General features: G+C 38.1%; 2 protein-coding genes and 1 long non-coding RNA gene across 21 annotated transcripts in view; 2 read left to right on the top strand and 1 right to left on the bottom strand.

Annotated features, from left to right (window-relative positions):
• The window catches only part of dpysl5a (dihydropyrimidinase like 5a), a 122,463-nt gene that overhangs the window by 9,807 nt on the left and 89,805 nt on the right, over positions 1–22,851 (top strand). The window lies entirely within an intron of this gene.
• The window catches only part of dnmt3ab (DNA (cytosine-5-)-methyltransferase 3 alpha b), a 116,100-nt gene that overhangs the window by 38,474 nt on the left and 54,775 nt on the right, over positions 1–22,851 (top strand). For 10 of the 19 annotated variants that reach the window (XR_015512577.1, XR_015512576.1, XR_015512579.1 and 7 more), the window contains exons 4-5: positions 2,118–2,451; positions 19,576–19,622. Coding sequence is in view for 8 of the 19 variants with exons in the window: in XM_087289049.1 (XP_087145175.1) it covers positions 2,118–2,451; positions 19,576–19,622 (381 nt within the window). In the remaining 11 variants the exon portion in view is untranslated. 19 annotated transcript variants of the gene reach the window in all.
• On the bottom strand, positions 8,280–15,632 carry LOC147840029 (uncharacterized). Its single transcript, XR_015513647.1, has 3 exons — positions 15,031–15,632; positions 11,435–14,950; positions 8,280–11,388 (listed from the first exon to the last, which is right to left on the bottom strand). It is a non-coding gene; the product is annotated as an uncharacterized LOC147840029 (long non-coding RNA).

Here is a 22,851-nt window from a genome sequence, read left to right as displayed (position 1 = left end):
AACATTGATACCATATATAAATATAGCTGCAAGCCCTCGGCCACATCATAAACAAGCATGGCAACAAGCTAAGAAGCAACGGGAAAATTTTATAACTTTTTGACAGCATGGTCTGAGCCAATTTTGGTGGAAGTTGGGTTAATGAACTATGGAGAGTTCAAGACAACAGATTTTCAAACTAATTCAAGATGGAAGTCGTGTCAGTTAGGGCAGGGGTTCCCAAACTTTTCAGCACGCGACCCCTAAAATAACAATACCAGTGACTCGCGACCCCCAATATCCCCTGAGGTGGTTATAAATACAGAAAACTTGCATGCAATGGCGCACACACACACACCAATAAACCAAAGTCTATTCTTAGTTTAATTTTTTTTATGTATTTCAGTGCTGTAAATGGGCCAGAAAGTTTAACCTGGTGTTATAAAATCAATCTGCTGCATCTGATGCTATTGCTGTCTTTAAAATAATGTATTTACCCCAGGGGTCGCAATCCAATAGAACAAGTAAATAAGCTACTATAGTAACTATAAACGGCTGTTTTTTTCTCTTCAGTTGGTTATGGATAAAATATGTTAATTCAAATGGTCTAATAATAATAAGTAGATTTTTGGAAATCACCAGGCGACCCCCCTTCATTGTTCCGCGACCCCTCAAGGGGTCCCGACCCCCACTTTGAGAACCACTGAGTTAGGGAATAAGTTATATCAATGCTCTTTGTATGATCCAAGGAATCTACAAGGCCAGTTTCATGACAATAGAAAAAACTATTCAAAGGTCATTTGATAAATTTAGTATGATTTTTTTCTATAGATAGAATTTAATTGTTTGTCAATTTTACCCAGAAGGTAGTGCAACTATTTCTCATTTTTTCTAAAATATTAATAACTACCCTATACTATAATAAAATATAGATATATTGAATTTACATGAAGAATAATACTATCTAAATACTACTAAAAATACTACAAATCATTCAAATCTTCTGAACTGGATAGTGTTATCCAGTGAAAACATCTGTTAGCAAGTTAGATACAATTTCTTTTAGTTTCTCAAAATAGACACAAGCAAAAACTTAAATATGACTTTACACCAGCACTTTTACCTTAATTTGTGTACTTCAATAATTTTCGTAGCTTTTGTCTCTTTGCCCATTAAAGAGTAAAAGGCAGAAGAAGTTTGTTATTGTGCTATTTTTGTGTTTCTTTGTTGACAGATGCATGAAAACATTGTGCTCACATTACACTCAATGTGTAGGAAGTGAGCGTCTGTGTCGTCTTCGTTTCAGATTAGATTAGATGGTAGAGATAGGCTGTTTAGATGTCAAGCCAAGGACACCGGATCTTGAGCAGACGAAAGACAGAGACTAGACTGCAAATGAAAGATTTGACTTTTTACTGCAAATTGAGTCTTCCTCTTTAGTTTATTATTTTATACTGTGATTGATGATCATTTTGAAGTAAGTGAAGTAAGTGACCCTTCTGGAAATGCAGTTTATATTTAGAGCATTTTTATTTAAATCTTCATTTTATATTGGGTTAGATTTATAAAAATAGAATATTTTTCCCCATAGCGTTGCTTGTGCCATTGTGTTGCTGTTCAGTGTGATAAACTCCAGACTCCCAAGATCATCAAACTGCCTGATGAAAAGCGTGTCATAACAATTCTCAATTCTAGGACTTGTTATCAAAATTTTAAAATTGAGTCATCTTCACTTGCTAAAAGAGCATACACAGTTTAGTCTAATACAGTAATTCATGCTTGAATTATTTGGTTATCACTCATTTCACAAGTAACATTAAATATGTTAATTTTAACATAAATGTCATATTTTAGTCAATATTCTGACATTTAATATGTGTTGAACATAAGTCAAGTTAGGGAAAAGTCCGTGTACGTGTTTTTTGTTTGTTTTTGTTTTAGATGTTAACATTGGTCTAGTAATAAAGTAGTAATTATTTAGAATTTCCATTGTTGTGCATGGACAGTTTAGGTATTGAAATATAAAATATTAAATTTAATGCCGCACCGGGAGCCAGTATTGTTTATCAGAAATTGAAGTTGAAAAACAATTAGAGAAGCTTGATCGTCCAATCAGATTACGCAATTCTCTGCTGCAGGTAACGTGTTACGGGCCACTGAATCAGCTGATGGCTAAGCAGCACAAAGAGGCGGAGCTCCAGTCATCTCTGCAGTCTCAGAATGGAGAAGTTGAGAGGCATGAAAACAAATCGATTGAAGGTCGCCACTCCACGCTGGACAAGAGAGATGTGGAAAATGGGCTCTTCTGCCAATCGGGGTGTAAGGCAGAGTCCACTTCTGATTCCAGCCTGAGCCCTTCCCTGGAGAACGGATTTGTCAGCAGCCAGGACTCGGAGAAGTGCGACGAGGAGACACTGCCAACTCTGCCTCGCAAAAAACGAGGGAGACGGAAACTGGAGAGGCCGACTAAATGTGAGTTACACTCGGTCTTCCTTTGCATCATGTTTCGCAGCTGTCTGCTCATTGAGCTACTCATGGGCCCAATGCCAAGGACGTGTCAGCATAATTATTTATGCTAATATTTTTGCTTATAACATGCTTTTATTTTTATTTTTCAAATATTTCCCAAATTATGTTTAACAGAGCAAAAAAAAATTCACTGTATTTTCTATAAAATTATTGCTTCTGGAAAAAAGTCTTATTTGTTTTATTTAGGCTAGAATAAAAGCAGTTTTTTTAACATAATTTTAAGGTCAAAAGTATTTGCCCCTTTAGGCTATATATTTTTTGGATAGTCTACAGAACAAACCATCATTATACAATAACTTGCCTAATTACCCTAACCTGCCTAGTTAACCTAATTAACCTAGTTAAGCTTTTAAATGTCACTTTAAGCTGTATAGAAGTGTCCTGAAAAATATCTAGTCAAATATTATTTACTGTCATCAAGGCAAAGATAAAATAAATCAGTTAGTAGACATGAGTTATTAAAACTATTATGTTTAGAAATTTCTTGAAATAAAATTTTCATTATAAAGAAATTGGGAAAAAAATATACAGGGGGGCTATAAAATATTATTGGACATACTGTAAAGAATTCCTTGCTCTGTTAATCCTCATTTGGGAAATATATGAAAATAAAAATAAAAAACTCCCGGAGAGCTTCTCATTTTGACTTCAACTCTATATATATTCAGTATATGCAGCATTTAATCATTAAACAATTGGGGGTTGTAACATTTTTGGAGGCTTTACAGCAACTATTGACTTGAAGGACAAGTAATTATTGGTAAATGAGGGCATTAATATGTAAATGAGAGTAATTACGCTCACAAAAATTACATTTGCAAACAAAAGACACCAGCCGCCCACACTGTGTACAGAAACGATTTGGCAAGATGTTCTCTCCAGCAGTGTTTCATACAGGATTTTAGGTTTCCAGTGGGGAGGAGCCATCACCCCTGCTGAATAACCATATCTTTTTGAAAAAAAAAAAAACAATTCAAAAGGGGGCTAATAATTCTGACTTCAACTGTGTGTGTATATATATATATATATATATATATATATATATATATATATATATATATATATATATATATATATATATATATATATATATAGTTGATAATGTCTATATGATATAGTTGATATGTCTGATAATATTTTTTATTCTGGAGAAAGTCTCATTTGTTTTATTTCGGCTAGAATAAAAGCAGTTTTTATTTTTAAAGTTAAATTTAAGCTACATTTTTTAATAGTCTACAGAACAAACCATCATTATACAATAACTTGCCTAATTACCCTAACCTGCCTAACCTAGTTAAGCCTTTAAATGTCACTTTAAGCTGTATAGAAGCGGCAAAAGATAAAATAAATCAGTTATTAGTAATGAGTTATTAAAACTATTATGTTTAGAAATGTGTTGGAAAAAAATCTTCTCTCCATTAAACAGAAATCGGGGAAAAAATAAACAGGGGGGGCTAATAATTCAGGGGTGCTAATAATTCTGACTTCAACTGTATATCCTCACCAAACCATTAAAACAACATGGTACTTAAGATTTTAAATATAAAACATTGTAGTTTGGTAATACAAAAAACATCACAATAAAGACAACACTGTTCTCTATGAAGCACAATGTGTGATTTCAGCATAATTCATTCATTTTTGAATAATTTTCCTGCATTTTCTACTGAAATTCTCATTACAGAAACATGTCTGTGTATGTCTGAATGTGTGTTATGTTGTAATTTAAACAAATCAGCATGAACATTTCATCATAAACAGAATTAACAAACTAAAAGAACATAAACTAATAGATTGTTTTACATGACAGAACAAATAATTTACAGGATATTTATGTATAATAATTATAAAAAAATGCTGAAAAATTATGTGTTCGTGACAGATGTTCTCATCCTCCGCAAGTACTGTTTCAACACACGTAAAGAGTTTAAATAAAGTTTTATTTTGAATAATGGAGCACATGGGCCAATTGTTTCAAGATGGCTGTCAGATAAGAAAATAGTCAGGCCTGAAATTGAGTAAATAAGTTCTGGCTTAACTATTCATAAGTAATACAGTAATATTCCTGTCAAATGCTTAATTATTAGACCTCCCCCTTCCTCCCTTTCTCTTCCTTTATCTCTCTCTCCCTCCCTCTCTCTCTGCTATGTCTCTCTCTTTCTCTCTCTCTCTCTCTCTCTCTCCCTCATATCTTAGGGTCAGACACTGACCTTGATGAAAGCAGTAAAGTGAAGGCTGGATAGACAGAGTGGTCTCTCTCCTGGCAGTTTGCCTTGATTTGGTGCAGTGCACGAGAGACAGCAGGTCTGTGTTGTGGCCATTCTCTCAGTGAGGGCTCTGCCAGGTGGATGGCACAATGCCCAGGGCACTTACACACTGATCCTACATCACTCTCCCTTCACCCTATTTATGGTGGTAGACGCCGACTTTTAAGCTTATATAAAATGCAATGAAGTCTAAACACTCCATTTGAAATATTTCAGAAATCCAGTAAAACGGAACATGCCAAACAATTAAAGCTTGTGCTAACAGTGCTATAAAGGCGCATTTACAGTTGAAGTCCCTCTTTTTACTTTTTCCCTAATTTCTGTTTAATGGAGAGAAGTTTTTTTTCAAGAAATTTCTAAACATAATAGCTTTAAAAACTCATTTCTAATAACTGATTTATTTGATCTTTGCCACGATGACAGTAAATAATATTTTACAAGACACTTTTATACAGCTTAAAGTGACATTTAAAGGCTTAACTAGGTTATTAGGTTAACTAGGCAGGTTAGGGTAATTAGGCAAGTTATTGTATAACAATGGTTTGTTCTGTAGACTATCAAATAAAATAGCTTAAAGGGGCTAATAATTTTGACCTTAAAATGGTGTTTAAGAAATTAAAAACTTTTTTTATTTTTATGTTTTATTTCGCCTATATTCTAGCCGATCCAATGGAAAACGAATTCCCTGAATCTGTGATATGATATTGCATACTTGTACCCACAACACTTTCACTTTAGGGCACAGCCGTGTAAAATGCAAATATTTACCTTCTTCTATACCACACCTGAAGCAGAGGTGAGAATGTGTGTAATCTAGATGGAGTATAATAAAGCTAGTGTAAGAAATTAAACTGGATTAGTCTAAATCTGGAGTTTAAAGTTAAGATAACCCCATCTTTACATAGCTGACCCCACAGGTCATTCTCTGGTGTTATCCCTAATTTCTGATCCCATCTAGTTTTAGGGTGCTTTCACACCTGTGAATCGATTCATTTGTTCCGAAACAGGGATTCAAATTGTTACAATCTTTTTTACAAATTGTTGCTCTTTGGTGCGGTTCGCTTTCACACTGCTAAGTTTCTAAGCGGACCAAAAGAGCTAAAATAAGTCACGTGCGAGTAAACTCTCCTTCTCCTGCTCAGCTGTCATGCGTCCTTATTTTAATTTATGATGATGAGCAAAAAGACATTATAAGAGAAAATCTGAGCTTTCATTTTGAATGGTGACACCCACAGACATCGTCACCTAGTATTAATCAGTGGTAAGACTTTCTCATACAGAGCAGTTGGCTTATGCATTATAGGCTTTTACATAAAACTCACATTTACCGGTAGGAATGACCTCCCACCCTAACTATAACTCTCTCTTCATATAGCTGTATATATGCCTATGACATATCTATGATACACTGTGATATAGCCGGGCTTGGATCGTATCGCTTTCTCACTAGAATTGATCCGCTCCCGAGTTCGTTTCAATCTAGCCGAAACCACCTCATTCAGGCGATCTCGGAGCGATTAATTTGGCGCGGATCTGAGCGGCAAATCCGATTCACATATGCCAAACAAACCATGCTAACTGGGCAAACAAAACAAAAGTCTAGGTGTGAAAGCAGCCTTAGACTTATCTGGGCCAGTCAAAGGTTGTCTTAGCATCAAAGCATCCCCTGTTCTAGAAATTGTTTTATGTAATGGTTTATCAGAGAAAACAAGCTCCTCCATAGGTTTTCACTTTCCAATAAACACTCCATGTTTCTGGGAAAACATTGTGTAATTCTGAGTGTACTTTATGCAGGTGAGTGGGCTTGACAAACCACCTGTAGGAGACACTTTTTTCCTTTCCAAATACACCAAACACTTTCCTACCAGCTTCCCACTGCAAGGACTTAATAATACATGTATTCTCATTTGTAATATACATATCCTAATTTGTAAGTCTCTTTGGATAGAAGCATCTGCTAAATGAATGAATTAAAGTGTAAAAACAGTATGAGATGATTAGAGCTTGTGTTGTTGATTTAATGTTGTCTTTCAGTCAGCTCAAACCAGTCTGTTCATTCTCCTCTGACCTTTGGCATCAAAACTGTATTTCCTGTATTTCCACCCACAGAACTTCTGCTTACTGCGTTTCTTTTCTTCTGAACATTCTCAAGTCACTTAAATCTCATTTCACAACTTAACTCTGATGATCAGTTTGAACTTCAGCAGGTCGTCTTGACCATTTCTACATTCCTACATGTGTTGAGTTGCTGCTGTGTAGTTGGCTGTTTGGATATTTGATTATGAGCTGTTGCACAGGTGAATTTCCCAGTAATGGGTTGCAGCTGGAAGGTCATCCTCTGGATGATTCGTTTTCCCCCACAAGTTCAAAGACATGCATTATAGTTGAATTGGGCAAACTAAATTGTCCATATGTATGTCCTGGTCCTCCAGGTTGGGGGTTGAGCATTGGGCTAACAACCCACCTCAAAAATTTTATGTTACAAAACACCAACATGGTACAGCTAAATAGTAACTTCAATATAAATCGCTCTGGGAGTAAATAAGTATGCATATACTAATGTTTAAAGGTGACATAGAATGAAAATATGGATATACCTAGGCATAGCTAAATAAGAGTCAGTACATAGAAGTCACATACCGTGAACCTCAAACACTACAGTTTCCTTGTTTTCATGTAAATCCCATGCATTTCAAATCCTGGTGAAAAACAGGCCAATTGTTTGATAACCTATTACACCCTATATGCAATTAATTTTTCTATATATGTTCGTAATAAAGCAACAGACACACGTGCAAAATTGGCTCCGTTTCTGAATTTTACAGGCAAAAAGTGTACAGTTCTTAGGTCCTGATTAGTGTGAGACAGTTTCAAACATTAAAACCTGTGTGTTTTGCTGAGCTCATCACAAGCCCATGAACAGAGACCATCAACAAAAAGCTCCCTTTAACTCCCAATGGCCAGACTTCTTTTACTCAACACTAATGCTAATCAATGCTAATCACTAAAAGATAATCACACCTACAAGCTTCTTGTCACTCACTAATTTACTCCAACCTAAGACTTAATTGATTTCGAAACTCTTTACTGTAGATCAACCATACTTTGATTGACAGTGAGTGAGCAAATGAGCTTTTCGTGTACCTTCTACCTCAATGGGACAGGATGAATTTCAGTTCAGAAAAGTGTAACTAAAACCACTAAAGATACATTTCTTGAGTGAATTATGTAAGGCACCATGAAATCCAATGCATTTTTCCCAAATCCCATTTTATTTTTGTACCAAATTCAGTTTTTTTTCTGTTGAATTTTTTTAAATTCTTGCCTTATAGCTTCTACTTGTTTTGATAAAGATATTGTGGTAAAGTTGGTTTTATATGTGTTTATACGTTTATTGACAACTTCTGATATGGTCCCTATATTATTTACCATGCTACTTTGAATATTCACTGTGAAATCACATGTATGTATGACTTTACCAACATTAGCACTGTTTAGTTGACTGTGAACCATGTTGTACATTGATAGTCAGTGGATGCTAAAATAACTTCCCCCGTTCAGTAGTTCATTTATTTATCAATATTCCTTCGGCTTAGTCCCTCATTTATCAGGGGTCGCCAAAGAGGAATGAACCACCCACTTTACCAGCGCACGTTTTACGCAGTAGATGCCCTTCCAGCCGCAACCCAGTACTGGGAAACACCCATACACACCTGTTGTCGCACACATATACTAGGGCCAATCTAGTTTATTCAATTCACCTATAGCGCATCTCTTTAGACCAGGGGTCACCAACCCTGTTCCTGGAGAGCTACCTTGCTGCAGAATTCAGTCCCAACCCTGATCAAACACACCTGAACCAATTAATAGTACCTAAAGCAGCACTTGATAATTACAAACAGGTGTGTTTGGTCAGGGTTGCAACTGAAATGTGCAGGAAGGTAGCTCTCCAGAAGCAGTGTTGGTGACCCCTGCTTTAGACTTTAAGGGAAACTGGAGTACCTAGACGCAACACAGAACTCCACACAGAAACACCATCTGGCCCAGCCGGGACCTTCTTGATGTTAGGCAACAGTGCTAACCTTGAATATAAAACCAACTTTACCTCAATGTTTTTGATTTCAGGTGGTCATTGTCCCTTTTGTGTCCGGTCGATTGACTGTTGTCAGATCTTGCAGAGCTGTTGCTGTCATAAGTTATAAAAGTCACAAGGGTATGCTGTGCTGTAATTGTAGAGCACATAGGGACAGATTTTTCAGTTCTTTCATGTGGGTTCTGACGTTATCATTTCAATCAATGTTTATAAAGATATTTTTGTCATTTTTTTTTATGAAACCATGGCAAAGAACTGGGGCCTTATGTATCAATGCTGCGTATGCACAAAAACTTTGCTTATGCCAGGTTTCACGCTGACGTTTGGATTTACTAACGATGAATTTAACTTGAGAATGTGCGTTGGTCCACGCCAACTTCATGTCTAGCGTATGTCCTTACCTTGTGTGTGTTTGTTTTATTTCCATTGGCGACTCCTAAAGGCAATTATGTTAAATTGCCTTTGCTTTTTTGGTGGTTTTGCCAGAGTAGAGTCATTAACATATTCATACGGGGGAGGAGGCAGGGAGGGGTTTTGCACTTGTGCATGTGCACTTAGTTTCACGTTAATTCGGATGTACAAAGAGAATATGCATGGGACTCCGCGCACGCAGTGTATGAAACATCTAAATTTTTAACTGCGTACGTACATTTACAGCTTTGTGCGTATGCAATGTTTTAGTATGATTTCAACACAAGTCTTCGTACATGAGGCCCCTGGTGTTTGTAAAGTTGAATGGGTTTTTATTTGTCTAATGATTTATAAGGGTGTCTGCGGGGTCTTAAAAAGTATAGGTAAAAGTTGAAAAAATCAATTATGAGAAAATGAAGGCCCTTAAAAGATATTAAAAAGTCTTAAACAAATTTTTTCGAGGTCTTAAATTTATCTCAAGTGTTGTCCACAGTCTTTAGCCCCTTTCACACATACATACCTTTTCGGAAAATTACCAGCAATTTTGCGGAAAGGTTGTATGTGTGAACAGGCCCTTTTTAAAAATACTGGTAAATTCATTCTGGCTATTTTCCGGAAAGAGAAGTTGTAACATTACTGGTAATTTGCCGGAATGCTGCGCTGTGTGAATGACGAAGGAAGATTGCCGGAAACAGCTCGTCCATGTCTAGAACGTGCTGACGTGAGACACCTGCTTTAGCCAATCAGAACAGTCAGACGCATTCACGTGCGCGCGATATATGAGAATAAAAGCCTTTGAATATTTTTCCAGACACCTTTAGCTGCTAGATGTTAGTCAGATAACGTTTCTATGTTCCTTCTTAATGCTAACTGTGTAAATAATTATCGATAAAATGTTTATGATAATCCGTTGTTTGTTTACCTTCAAGCTTTGCGTGTGCCCGTGAGCGCCCATAGTACCAGCACACACACATATCATGAACATCTCGACATGCGAAAGTGTTCCTCTATATGTTTTCATTGGAGTTGTACTCAATACTGATCCATCCAAAGAGTTTTTAATGTAGTCAAATGTTTACAAACACAAGCGCAGCCGTTCAGAGGTCATTTCTGGTTAATGATGTCCGAATTTACCGGCATTTTGCGATGGATGTGTGAATGCTCTTTTCCGGAAAAATTTTATAACGTCCTCGCCTGTGTCAACAGCGCTTTTTTGAATTTACCGGTAAAGTCGTTCCGGAAATTTACCGGATATTTACCGGTATCACTGTGTGAAAGGGGCTTTTGACTCTTAAAAGCTAAATATATTTATTTTCTTCCTAATATTAACAACGGCATGGTCGATCCACACGATTGGTTTAGGCTGGGGAGTGTCCGGCCAAGCTCCTTTGTCCGAATGATGTCATGTAATTTGCAACAAACGCGGGAAGCTGATGTGACGCTCTCCACATCCCAGGTAGCAAAGAATTCTGGTCCAGATTTGGCATAAAGCTGGCACAGAAGGCATTCGTCCGGCGCTGACATACAGCATGTGGGCCAAACATGGCCCTGGTTTGGCAGAGGTGGCACCATCCTTGAAGGTGTTCAGGATACTTGGGCCAGATATAAAATGTAGTATTTGGCCAAGATGTTAATAATTGATATGTTGGCCATGTAAGTTTGGTCTATCTTGACCCACATTTAAAATATTTTTTTATTATTTTCTAATAAAGAAAAAAAAAATCTACTAATCAGGTCACTTCGAGAAAAAGCACACCCATAGCAGGCCTAAATCACAATGCTTCATGGGGTTATCAGTTTCATTGCAGTAGCGACACACCAACATATCTGGCCCAGTTTAGGCTCAGTTATGGGTTATTAACTTGGCTGAAACTTGGTCGAGTCATGTACTGTAATTCACTGCCGCGTTTGGGCCAAGCAAAAGCTTATTGTGTGTGCCAGAGCTGGGCCAGAGATATTTTGCTATGTGGAATGTAGTGAAACCATAAAGCGATACAGATGGCAAAATGGGAAAATGTAGGTTGTAGAAAGACGAGTTTAAACTGTGGCTAAATCCTGTCGCTGCAAAAAAGCGCGCAATTTATTCTTTCAAGCTTTGTTTCTTCCGAGCTTATCTGAGTTCTGTTGCATGGTTGTGCTCCATTGATTTATTTACTTCAAATGTTTATTAACAGCTGTTTATTAAGTTAAAGGTTTGATACTGATTAGTATTTGAAATGACGATGAGGTCTTAAACGTCTAAAAAAGGTATTGAAATTACCTTTAGGATTCCATTAATCTATCTGTAATGCAATGCTAGTCACTAAAAGATAATCCTAGTTACAAAAACAAAAGATTACCTACACCAAAGACTGCATTGATTCCTGAATGCTTTACTGTAGATCAACCATGCTTTGACTGACAGCGAGTGGGCGAAGGGACTGGTACCTGTGCCATTTTTGTGTACCTTCTCCATAGATGGATTTCAGTCCAGTGAAGTGGAATTGAACGTTCTGAACACGCTGGCTGGCATGTGCTCAAACTGGCACGCTGAGGGCTGGATGGGCAGAGTGTGCCAACCACGCTCGCAAACCCAGTGACCTTGCCAGTCTCAGCGGATTGAACCCTTTCCTCACCGTACAGACATTTGCCTATTCCAGTCATGCAATAGAGAAAAGAGGAAAAGACAGAAAGATGCAACAGGAGAGGATTTGCACATGCTGTAAATGTGAAGAAGACTCTGGGGTCAAGGCCTTTTGTTTTGGTGGGGAGTGTGTGCTACTTCACTGGCAGGCTTTTGATGGCTCTCGTGAAGAAAACAAGCTCTCAGGTTTTTGCCCACGGCCTCTCGACTCTCAAGTGTTGTGATGTGGCTGGAAGATGGTGCTTTGATGGACTTCAAACACATCTTCCTTAGGCTTGAGGGTTATTAACGTGGGCTCGGCCTGATTATTTTGGCTTCGTGTCAGTATAGAGATGTCATGAATCATGAAAGGTTGCATGTAGGCCTGGGTCTAAATCCTGCATAACTATTTGTACAAAGTTTCCCTGCTTACGAATTGATTATTAAAATAAAGTATTTAGGACTCAATTAGGTGTATGTATATATAAATCAGCCACTTTATTAGGTACCTTTTACTAATACCAGGTTGAACGCACTATTGCCTTCACAACTGCTTTAATCCTTCACATAAATTCAACAAGGTATCGGAAATATTCCTCAGAGATTTTGGTCCATATTGCCGTGATAGCATTATGCAGTTGCTGCAGATTTGTATGCAGAACATCCATCATGCAAATCTCCCATTCCACCACATCCCATACTGTAGGTGCTACATTGAATTGAGATCTGGTGACTGTGAAGGCCATTTGAGTACAGTGAATTCATTGTCATGTTCAAGAAACCAGTCTTGAGATGATTCGCGCTTAATGACATGGCTCGTTATCCTGCTGGAAGTAGCCAACAGAAGATGGGTACACTTTGGTCATAAAGGGATGGACATGGTCAGCAACAATACTCAGGTAGGCTGTGGCGTTGTTAGGATGCTCAATTGGTACTAATGGGCCCAAAGTGTGCCAAGAAAATATTTTCACACCATTACACCACCACCACCATCCTGAACTGTTGATACAAGGCAGGATGGATCCATACTTTCATGTTGTTGATGCCAAATTCTGACCCTACCATCCGAATGTCGCTGCACAAATCAAGATTTGTCAGACCAGGCAACGTTTTTCCAATCTTCCATTGTCCTGTTCTTAGCTGACAGGAGTAGCACCTGGTGTGGTCTTCTGCTGCTGTAGCCCATCCACCTCAAGGTTGAATGTGTTGTGTATTCAGAGATGCTCTTCTGCATATCTGGTTGTAACGAGTGGTTATTTGAGTTACTGTTGTGTTTCTATCAGCTCAAACCAGTCTGGCCATTCTCCTCTGACCTCTGGCATCAGCAAGGCATTTGCGCCCACAGAGCTGCCGCTCACTAGATATTTTCTCTTTTTCTGACCATTCTCTGTAAATCCTAGAGGTGGTTGTGAGTGAAAAACACAGTAGATCAGCAATTTCTGAAATACTCAGACCAGCCCGTCTGCCACCAACAACCATGACAAATTCAAAGTCACTTAAATCACCTTTCTTGCCCATTCTGATGCTCAGTTTGAACTGCATCCGATTATCTTGACCATGTCTACATGCCTAAATGCATTGAGTTGCTGCCATGTGATTGGCTGATTAGAAATTTGTGTTAACAAGCAGTTGGACAGATGCACCTAATAAAGTGGCCGGTAAGTGTACTGTATATCAAACATGCTTTGAACATAGAGTTGAATAAGTATATAAGTAAGTAGCCTTTAAGTTGAACTTTGGTGTTGGTTTTGCCACAGTCTGCTGTATGCACTATAGGAATGCTTTCAGTTTAGTGCAGGCCTTTTTTTTTTTGCAATTTCCTTTCAATAGATGCGCTCAGAGGAAGCTGTGGCTTATGAAAAAATTTGTTAAAACCTACATTTTTATCACATGTTAACACTTACACATCACCATTGGGACTACAGTGACAACCTAGCAAATTTGACTGATCTAGCAAAAGATATATGTTGCTTTTTATATTAAAGTAACTTGCAGAGTTCATAACCAATCTTTTTTTCACCTCTCTGAAGTATGCAAACATCTCACCAGGACTTTGATGTGAGGGAATTTGCAACGGCGAACGTTACTTTTGATCTGAATGTAATTTTTATGTTAGGGCTTTGTGCCAAAAGGAACGATTTTCAGTCAGATTATCCACACAGAATCACATTAAATGAGTGCATCTGTTTTGTAACTTGTTTTTTTTTTTCCAGTTAAATGAGAATGATTCTTTCAAAGGCTTTCGAAGGGCCACATTCTATTGATGCACTACTGGAATTGTGGGTGTGCTTTTGGAAAGCTTTGTCGAGCTCTCTGTAATATTGTCTTACTCAAACTCTAGTTAGAAGAGGAGGTTGAGTACTCCTGAATCATGAATCATCATGATAGCCCTGCTAATGTTTCAGGTCACTGGTAATCGTAGCCTCTGCCTAACCTCGACCTAACCTGCTGAACCCAGCTAAGACAAAGCTGTTTAGGCCTGAACTACATCCTTTTGTATGCGAGATGTCAAGAGTGTAAATCAATGCCTGGGTTATAAAGGAGTCCGAAGGTTTCAGGAATTTTTGGGAGGATTGATTGTGTGCCGTGGAATGTGTGAAAGATGACCGGCTCTGGTTGAGTAAGGAGGAAGCATAAGTGCTGAGGAAGTTATCACTCAAGACTAGTCAGTTATTAATTATTTTTTTACTTGACTGTTTGAACAGATTAGTTAGTTATCACATTAATCATTATTAGGCTGAGGCTTTTTCACAACTTCTGTGCTGATTTTGGAGAAAGGGGTGTACTGTTGTTTTATTACATTCAGAAATGTCTAAATGAGATGAGATTAATGCGGCTATTTTTAACTTGACCGAGCATCTGAAAAAAAGTACATTAGTTCTGCCTCAATGATCAAAAACAACAACAGAACAGTAAGACACAACATGAGATTTTTTTGTCAACAATCCTTTATGAGGTCTGAAAGTTACGAATCTGTAACTTAACGTGTCATTCAAAATGGGCCAAATACACAGTGCAGCTAAATTCAGTTGTCTATTTAATCTTGTTTTAAATCTTATACAAGCAAAACTGCATTCAACTACTGAGTTAACTCCTGAAAAAGCCAAGTTGCAATCCTAACCCTAACTGTATTTGCCAATATTCTACACAGTGTGAACTGAACCAAACTGAACAACTGAACTGCTTTTCAGGCTAAACAGTTCTATTTGCTTAACCATTCCATTCTGTATTAATCCTGGCCAAACAGCAAAAATAAAAAGGTTTCATTTTACACTGTGGTACTGATAATGAAAATCTTTGAAATGCAATACAAATGCGCCAGTTGTTGCCTTGGTAGCATACGTTCAATTTAAACGCTGACACTGACAATGATCAGATAAAGTAGTTTAAACTACTTTATCTGATCTTTAAACTAAAGTAGTTTTAGCTTTTAAAACTCTTTTTTTCTGATAATTATTTAGCTGAATAACAATTAATAAATAAATTGTGTGTTTTCGCCTAGCCTGCTAAAGAGAAACTGGCAGCAAGGCAACAGATTGGCGACGTCATGAAAACACATGCTGTACTAGTCCTGCACACTGTCTAATGCTGTGTTCAAACCAGGCACAGCACACTATCTGCGCGTAAATAAACACGTGAACATTTTGAGTTTACTCACTTCATTCACACGTCAAATTCACTTCACAATAGATGTGGATTTGTGTCATGGGCAGGGCTTCTGTCTGCCCGGTGACTCTAACTGTATTGCTAAATGGCTACATTGTATTGAGAGAATAGCTGTGTGTATGTGCTGAAGACTGAAAAACAGCATACATTCATTCAGCGCCGTGTCTGGGTCCACGGCATCCAGCTCTGCGAGTTCATCAACTCCTCTAGAGACTTTACCTGGATGATGGAAGCTTTCAGCGGTGCTTCCGACTGAGCCGGCCCAGTTTGATAAAATGTTGTCCCGTGTCAGCAAGAGGTTTTTCCCTCGGGACTCCAACAACAGGCACTACGTCATAATCACACCTCTATAAGTGCAAGCTCCTGATTGGTTAATGCTGCACAAATGTTCACTGAAGTTCAGATTTTGTAACTCGTGCGATTCGCATGTCAAGCATGTCAAGCGCACAAAACGCTCAACTCGGGCTGCTTCATTTGCGCTGATCGCTTCATTTGTTCAAATCGTGCCGCAGGATGTCTATTCGCTTCTTTGCATTGACTTAACATGTAAAACACTCATGCTTGACACTTCATCCGCATCTGGTGTTGATGCAGCATAACAATGCCTAGATTTCCACATCGAGAACTGTTATTAATGCTTCCGCACCTTTACTGGCTCATGAAGAAACACAACTGGAACCACACCTGACTGTTCTTGAACAGTTGAGCACAATAGTGTAAAAACAGCTCTAGTTGTTAACGATTAATTTAAATGTGTATCATTATCTCTATTCTGTATACACAGTTTAAGAAAACTGAGGGATTGAGGTACTCCTTGGCTCTAGAGTGGCCCGATTTTGGTAGAAAAAAGTATAGCAGGTAAAAACAAGTCATAATAATTAGCAGAAACCCAATTTCTTTCATTTAGAAACAAATAAGGGGCGAAGCAGTGGCACAGTGAGTAGCACGTTCGCCTCACAGCAAGAAGGTTGCTGGTTTGAGCCTCGGCTGAGTCAGTTGGCTATTCTGTGTGAAGTTTGCATGTTTCCCACATGTTCATGTGGGTTTCCTCCGGGTGCTATGGTTTCCCCCACAGGTCCAAAGACATGCGGTATAGGTGAATTGGGTAAGCTAAATTGTCTGTAGTTTGTGTGTGTGTGTGAATGAGTGTGTATGGATGTTTTCCTGTAATGGGTTGCAGCTTGAAGGGCATCTGCTGCGTAAAAAACATGCTGGATAAGTTGGCGGTTGATTCCGCTGTTGCGACCCCAGATTACAAAGCTACTAAGCCGAAAGAAAATGAATGAATAGAAACAAATAATCCACAAAATGTTGCACATTATACCAGCCTACTTTATGAAATACATACACTGCTTCATCTGTCCAAAACGAAGCTTCCAAACATAAACAAAACACGTCTTTTGCCAATAGTTTAGTTCAAATTGCATATAATAAAGACTTTTTGATTACCTTGATGATAACCTTTTAATCTCAATCTTTCTAAAAATATAGTGCTAAATTATTCCTTCTTTGTAAAAGAATCCACTACAAATGAAGTAAAAAAGGACTACGTTCTTACTAAATATCATTAACAGTAAAGTTCATCCACTGTTTTCTAATGCTGTGATTAAGACTGTTTCCAAATATTGGTGCAGCACAGTTTCATATTTTCTTCAGTGAGTTTTTATTGGGTTTTCTTTTTCTGTTAATCAGAGTTTGGACAAATCTGTGACTTACAGGCAGTAATGAAGAAGTGGGCATTGTTTTTTTGTAGAGGCTGGGTTTTGACACTATTACATAATTAAGAGGCTCATCATTTTGGCAGCTTTTCTTCAATATGAAGATTTGGGTTCTAAAACTTACAAGATGTTTTTATAGTATAATGACGTCAAACAATCAAGGGGATTTAAATTTCTTGATGATCCCTTTAACATACCAATTGTTGCATTCTTCAATCTTCACACTATAATTACCATGAAAATGTTTTGATAGATTATAGTTTATGAATGCATTTTCTTTTTTTTTTTTGGCGAAGCAATGGCACATTAGGTAGTGATGTCGCCTCACAGCAAGAAGGTCGCTGGCTCGATCCTTGGCTCAGTTGGCGTTTCTGTGTGGAGTTTGCATTTTCTCCCTGCGTTCGCGTGGGTTTCATACGGATGCTCCGGTTTTCCCCACAGTCCAAAGACATGCTGTACAGGTGAATTGGGTAGTGTAAGAGTGTGTGAATGTTTCCCAGAGATAGGTTGCGGCTGGAAGGGCATCCGCTGTGTAAAAACTTGCTGAATAAGTTGGCAGTTCATTCCGCTGTGGCGACCCCGGATTAGTGAAGGGACTAAGCTGACAAGAAAATGAATGAGTGAATGCATTTTTTGTAAGTACATTACATCTTCTTCGGACATCAGAAGTAAATTTTTTTAAAGAGTTTACTCTTAGATATTGCTGGATAATGTTAGCAGGTTTGGCATGCTGTCCCGAGAGAGAACCCTGAGCTCAGAGATAATTGAGCCTAAAAGGGTAAGAGATAGTTCTTGAGAGCTCCCCGAATTTGTTGCGCCTTGTCCTTGACTATCAAGGGCAGCCCCAGAGGAATAGACTGCCAACCACACCTGTGCATACCTACACGGTGAAACTCAGTACTAAGTACCATATTGTTCCTATTTGCATATTTTATTCACTTATGTGGCATGTCTTTGAACTGTGGGAGGAAACCGGAATACCTGGGGGAAACCCACGTGAGCATGGGCACAACATGTAAACTTCTCACAGAAATGCCAACTGGCCCAACCGGGCTTCAAACCAGTGACCTTGTTGCAGTGAGGAAACAGTGTCACCCAATCCTGTATTAATCTAGAAAGAGGAGATAGGAGATGGTGGTTCTTCAAAAAAACAAAGATCAGGGAGTAAAGTTAGACGGGATGTTTATGTTGCATTTGGTATGATCTGAATGGCTTGTTAATGATCACGGATGGTGGACCAACTATGATCAATCATATCACGTGCTCCTCATAAAATTAGTATAATTGTCCTATACTACACTGAAGTGGTTTGAAAATGTTTAACATCATTTTTTTTCCCCTGCTAAACACAAACCAAGTTTTTTGGAAGAATGGTGGAAAAAGCAGCCATTATAGAAGGAATAAAAAATACATTGAAAGATGATGGCTGTTTTTTCCTTAACATTCTTCAATATATCTTTGTGTTCAACAGAAGAAGAAAAAACTCAAACAGGTTTGAAACAACTGTAGGTTGAGTAAATAATGAGAGAATTTAAATTTTTGGGTGAACTGTCCCTTTAATCCAGCCAATCGTAGTGCAAATAATATAGTTGAACAGATTGCAACATGCTGTACAGTAACATATGCATTACATATTTGGGTCACACTTTATTTTTAAGTCTGTTTGTTGAATTTAAGTTACATTGCATCTACATGCCAACTTGTTCTCATTAGATTATTAGTAGACTGTTAGGTTGGGGTTAGGGTTAGTGTAAGTTGACATACTTGCAAAGTTTCTTACAGCAAATTCAGTGTCTGTTTAGCACCAGTATATGCACATATTAAGCAGACAGTCTACTAATACTCAAATGGACCATCAAAAATAAAGTGTCACCCATATTTGAGTGTAATATTGATACAACAAACAAAGAAACCATGCTGTCTGCTATTCCATGTCATTACAGTACTTACAGTACATTGTCACCAAATGAGTCCTCCCCACTGATTGACCAAACCCCTAGTGATTTCTAAACTTTCTAAACTGAAAATTATTCAAAGTTCTCCAAGGACTTTTGTTTAGTATTACAAACCCTCTAGCTAAAATCCTCCCTTTCCTGCTTCCTGCTTCATGGCTCTTTATATAAACCCTTGTTTGAGGTAAATAACTTTGCACACAAATAAGAATGGGTTTTTATTTAGCCTCAAAGCTATGTTATGCTTTCTAAAAATGTCATTGAGGTCTCGTACAGCAGACTGACCAAGACCGATTAAACCTGGACTGTCAGAAACATTTCAGGTAATTGCTTGTTCTTGTTGGCTGTTTCATTCTAGACGTGGAGCACAAGGAGGACGAGAGCGGGGACCCTTCAAAGAATGAGGTAAAACCATCTTCCTGTTGCGTGCTTGTCAATGTTCGTGTGCTTCTGTCTGTAAATGTTCACTTCTTCCACCAACTGCCGAAGACCTTCAAAGAAACGTACTCGGAAGATAACCGTGGAACCTGTTTCTCCAGCCACCTGATTATGAAAGAAATGGTACCCTAATGGTGCAATATCAAATACACTTGGTCCTCCGCTTCAAGTGAGGGTTTCTATTCCTCAAACCGAAGTTTATAAATGTCTCGGACCGCTCGTTGAGTACACTAGTTTGAGAGTCCTCCAACCAGCCAATTCACAAAACCACAAACCGCCTACTTCCCTCTTTCATTTGAGAGCGCACAGATAGATAAGCACTCTAAAGAAACAGTGAGTCGTAATTTTTTCCTTTACCTTTATTTTTGCTTTTGTTTTTTGTTTTTTTGCTTTTGTACTTTAAACAGGGAGCTCGAGGGAGGCTCCGTGGGGGAGTGGGCTGGGAAGTCAGCCTCCGTCAAAGACCCATGCCCAGAGTAACCTTCCAAGCTGGTGACCCTTATTACATTAGCAGGAGGACCAGGGAGGAGTTGCTGGCCAAGTGGAAGTTGGAGGTGAGTACCATTGCTCACCACTGTCCCAAGGAAACTAGGAGCGATAGGGAAACTGTCAGTTTTTAATAATAGCAGCAACAGTTGAGAATGCGTTAGCATGCGAATAAACCAGCGACAGCATAAATCCAAGTGTATTTGAAGATTCATTTTTGATCACGCATGAAGGTACCATTTATTTCATGAGACATCTCGTTGGCTTTTTTTCACACTGAAAATCCATTGGCTATTTTATACCAATGTTTGTCATGCAACTTCTTAATAAAAATTGATCCGATTTGAGACATTTTTACATGTAAGAAAACAAAATTGTGTGACATCCAGTACTGGCTTCTTTTAACACTGGAAATCCATCATTTAAACTAATTACAGGCATATCTGTTTGGAATACGGTGGCCAATCAGAGGCGTGTAAATTGGTTGATAAGCTCGTCATAAATGGCAACTTTTATGATCGAGTTAAATGTGCATGTGACCATTCTCATTGGTATTGAATGGATGAATGAATGAATGCTGATTTATAAAATTCTGCCTTCATTCATTCGCCCTTTTGTTTTTTCTAAGCCATAGGACTTGTTTTCATCTCAACACAAATGAATGTAAATCTGAAGGATTTTTGTTCTTCCACTAAAAGTCTTTTCACCCAAAACTCTGGTGTTTTAAATAACTTCTAAGAGCTAAGAAAATCCCTATCAATTTATACATTTAATCAGAGTTTTCTGGAGGAAAGTAAGTGCTTTATATGATAATACAAAATTCAAATTTGCATGCTTGCTTGACGCTTGAGAATTAGTAAGATTCATTCAGCATTTTCATACCTTTTGCAAGAACCAATGAGGTTTATTCCTATGCATAAAACATGTTAATGTTTGCAGATCAATGTTCACATGCGAATAGGAGCCCGTTTTTGTATTATATATGATAATAATAAAAATAATAATAATAATTATTATTATTCAATACATACTTTCCGGGCGAGGCAGTGGCGCAGTAGGTAGTGCTGTCGCCTCACAGCAAGAAGGTCGCTGGTTCAAACCTCGGCTCAGTTGGCGTTTCTGTGTGGAGTTTGCATGTTCTCCCTGCCTTCGCGTGGGAGTCCTCCGGGTGCTCCGGTTTCACTCACAATCCAAAGACATGAGGTACAGGTGAATTGGGTTGGCTAAATTGTCCGTAGTGTATGAGTGTGTGTGTGGATGTTTCCCAGAGATGGGTTGCGGCTGGAAGGGCATCCGCTGTGTAAAAACTTGCTGGATAAGTTGGCTGTTCATTCCGCTGTGGCGAACCCGAATTAATAAAGGGACTAAGCTGACAAGAAAATGAATGAATGAATGAATGAATGAATGAATACATACTTTCCAAAGATGAATATTAGTCTTTGGGTGTATAACATAAATTCATGATGTGAGAATTAATATTTCAGGGTCAGCTACTAACCCTTTAATGAGTTGCTACGCTGATTGTTGGAAATGTCCGGAATAATCGAAGATAAAAATTGTGACGCATTTTAGTAAAAATTCTTTTTTTAAAGTAAGATCTATAGTCTGTCTCATGGTGAATCTGTGCATGTTTACATTGAGCTGCAGTGTTCAAATTGTTGCAGTGTCTTAAAGTTTAATTGTATGATCACTGCTCCACTAGAGACAGGTTTTCTGGGCACTTCTACTGTCCGCTACTGGTCAATCAGACATATAGTTCAATAGTTTATTGTTTTGAAAGTTGTGCCTGAGCCTTAAGGTTGGTTCACATCACAAACAATTATTACAATGACGCTATCATACTATAACATACATTTATTAAAAGCACATGCCTTAGTTTTGCACTCTAGCACTTTTAAAAATCAGTTGACTAGTCGATACTGTAGTTCTAGGTGAATACTTGAAATGAAATTGCAAATGCAATTGAGCAAAGCTGTGATTGTCATGCTCATCTTGTCAGGAAAGCATGGTTTTGTGATCAATAGTAATTCTCAGAAGGAGGCTAAAGGGTGCTTTCACATGGACTTGCTTTCAACTAAGCGTTGCAATATAAACTAACAATTTCACTGGATTCCATTCGGAGGGCTCATCTCTATGAACTAATCCCTTCTGAGTGAGCGTCTCTCTGAAAGGAGTAGAGCATAGTGAGCCCTTCCGAATTGAGTGTAACACCAAACATCTTCCCTACTGAAAGGAGGTCCGAAGTGTCCATCGGTTGTAAAATCGCTCACATTTTTATCATCACATGAAATCTTCTAACAAAATCACATGAGCTATTTGTAATGCACATTCTGGAATTTGTGTGGTAAAATTGTTTCCATTGTAGTTTATGCGCATGAAAAGTTTATCCTACTCAGTTCTTAGTTTTTAATGCGCATTTTCAAAATTAATGCGCATCTTGGCATTTCCATCAACGTTTTTTTTAATGCGGATATCCAAAATGCACATTAAAATAGGTGGAAAGAAACATAGCTAGAAATGTCATCGCATAGGCTTTAAGTTCATAATTTGAATTGCTTGTTTATACATCGAATCAATAGGCTTCAGTGTGGTTAAAGAAACTTGTGACCATGATGTAAAGCAGTATGACCAGTGTGAGAACATCATTGTATGCATGTATAATTTTGCAGTTAATCAATCCCCCCCCGAGTTCTTCATATTAAAAAAAACC

This window comes from Danio rerio, chromosome 17 (genome assembly GCF_052040795.2).
Source record: "Danio rerio strain M-AB ecotype USA chromosome 17, GRCz13ab, whole genome shotgun sequence".
Lineage (NCBI taxonomy): Eukaryota > Metazoa > Chordata > Actinopteri > Cypriniformes > Danionidae > Danio > Danio rerio.
The sequence above is the reverse complement of the archived record's forward strand: the minus strand, read 5'-3'. Positions and strand labels throughout refer to the sequence as shown.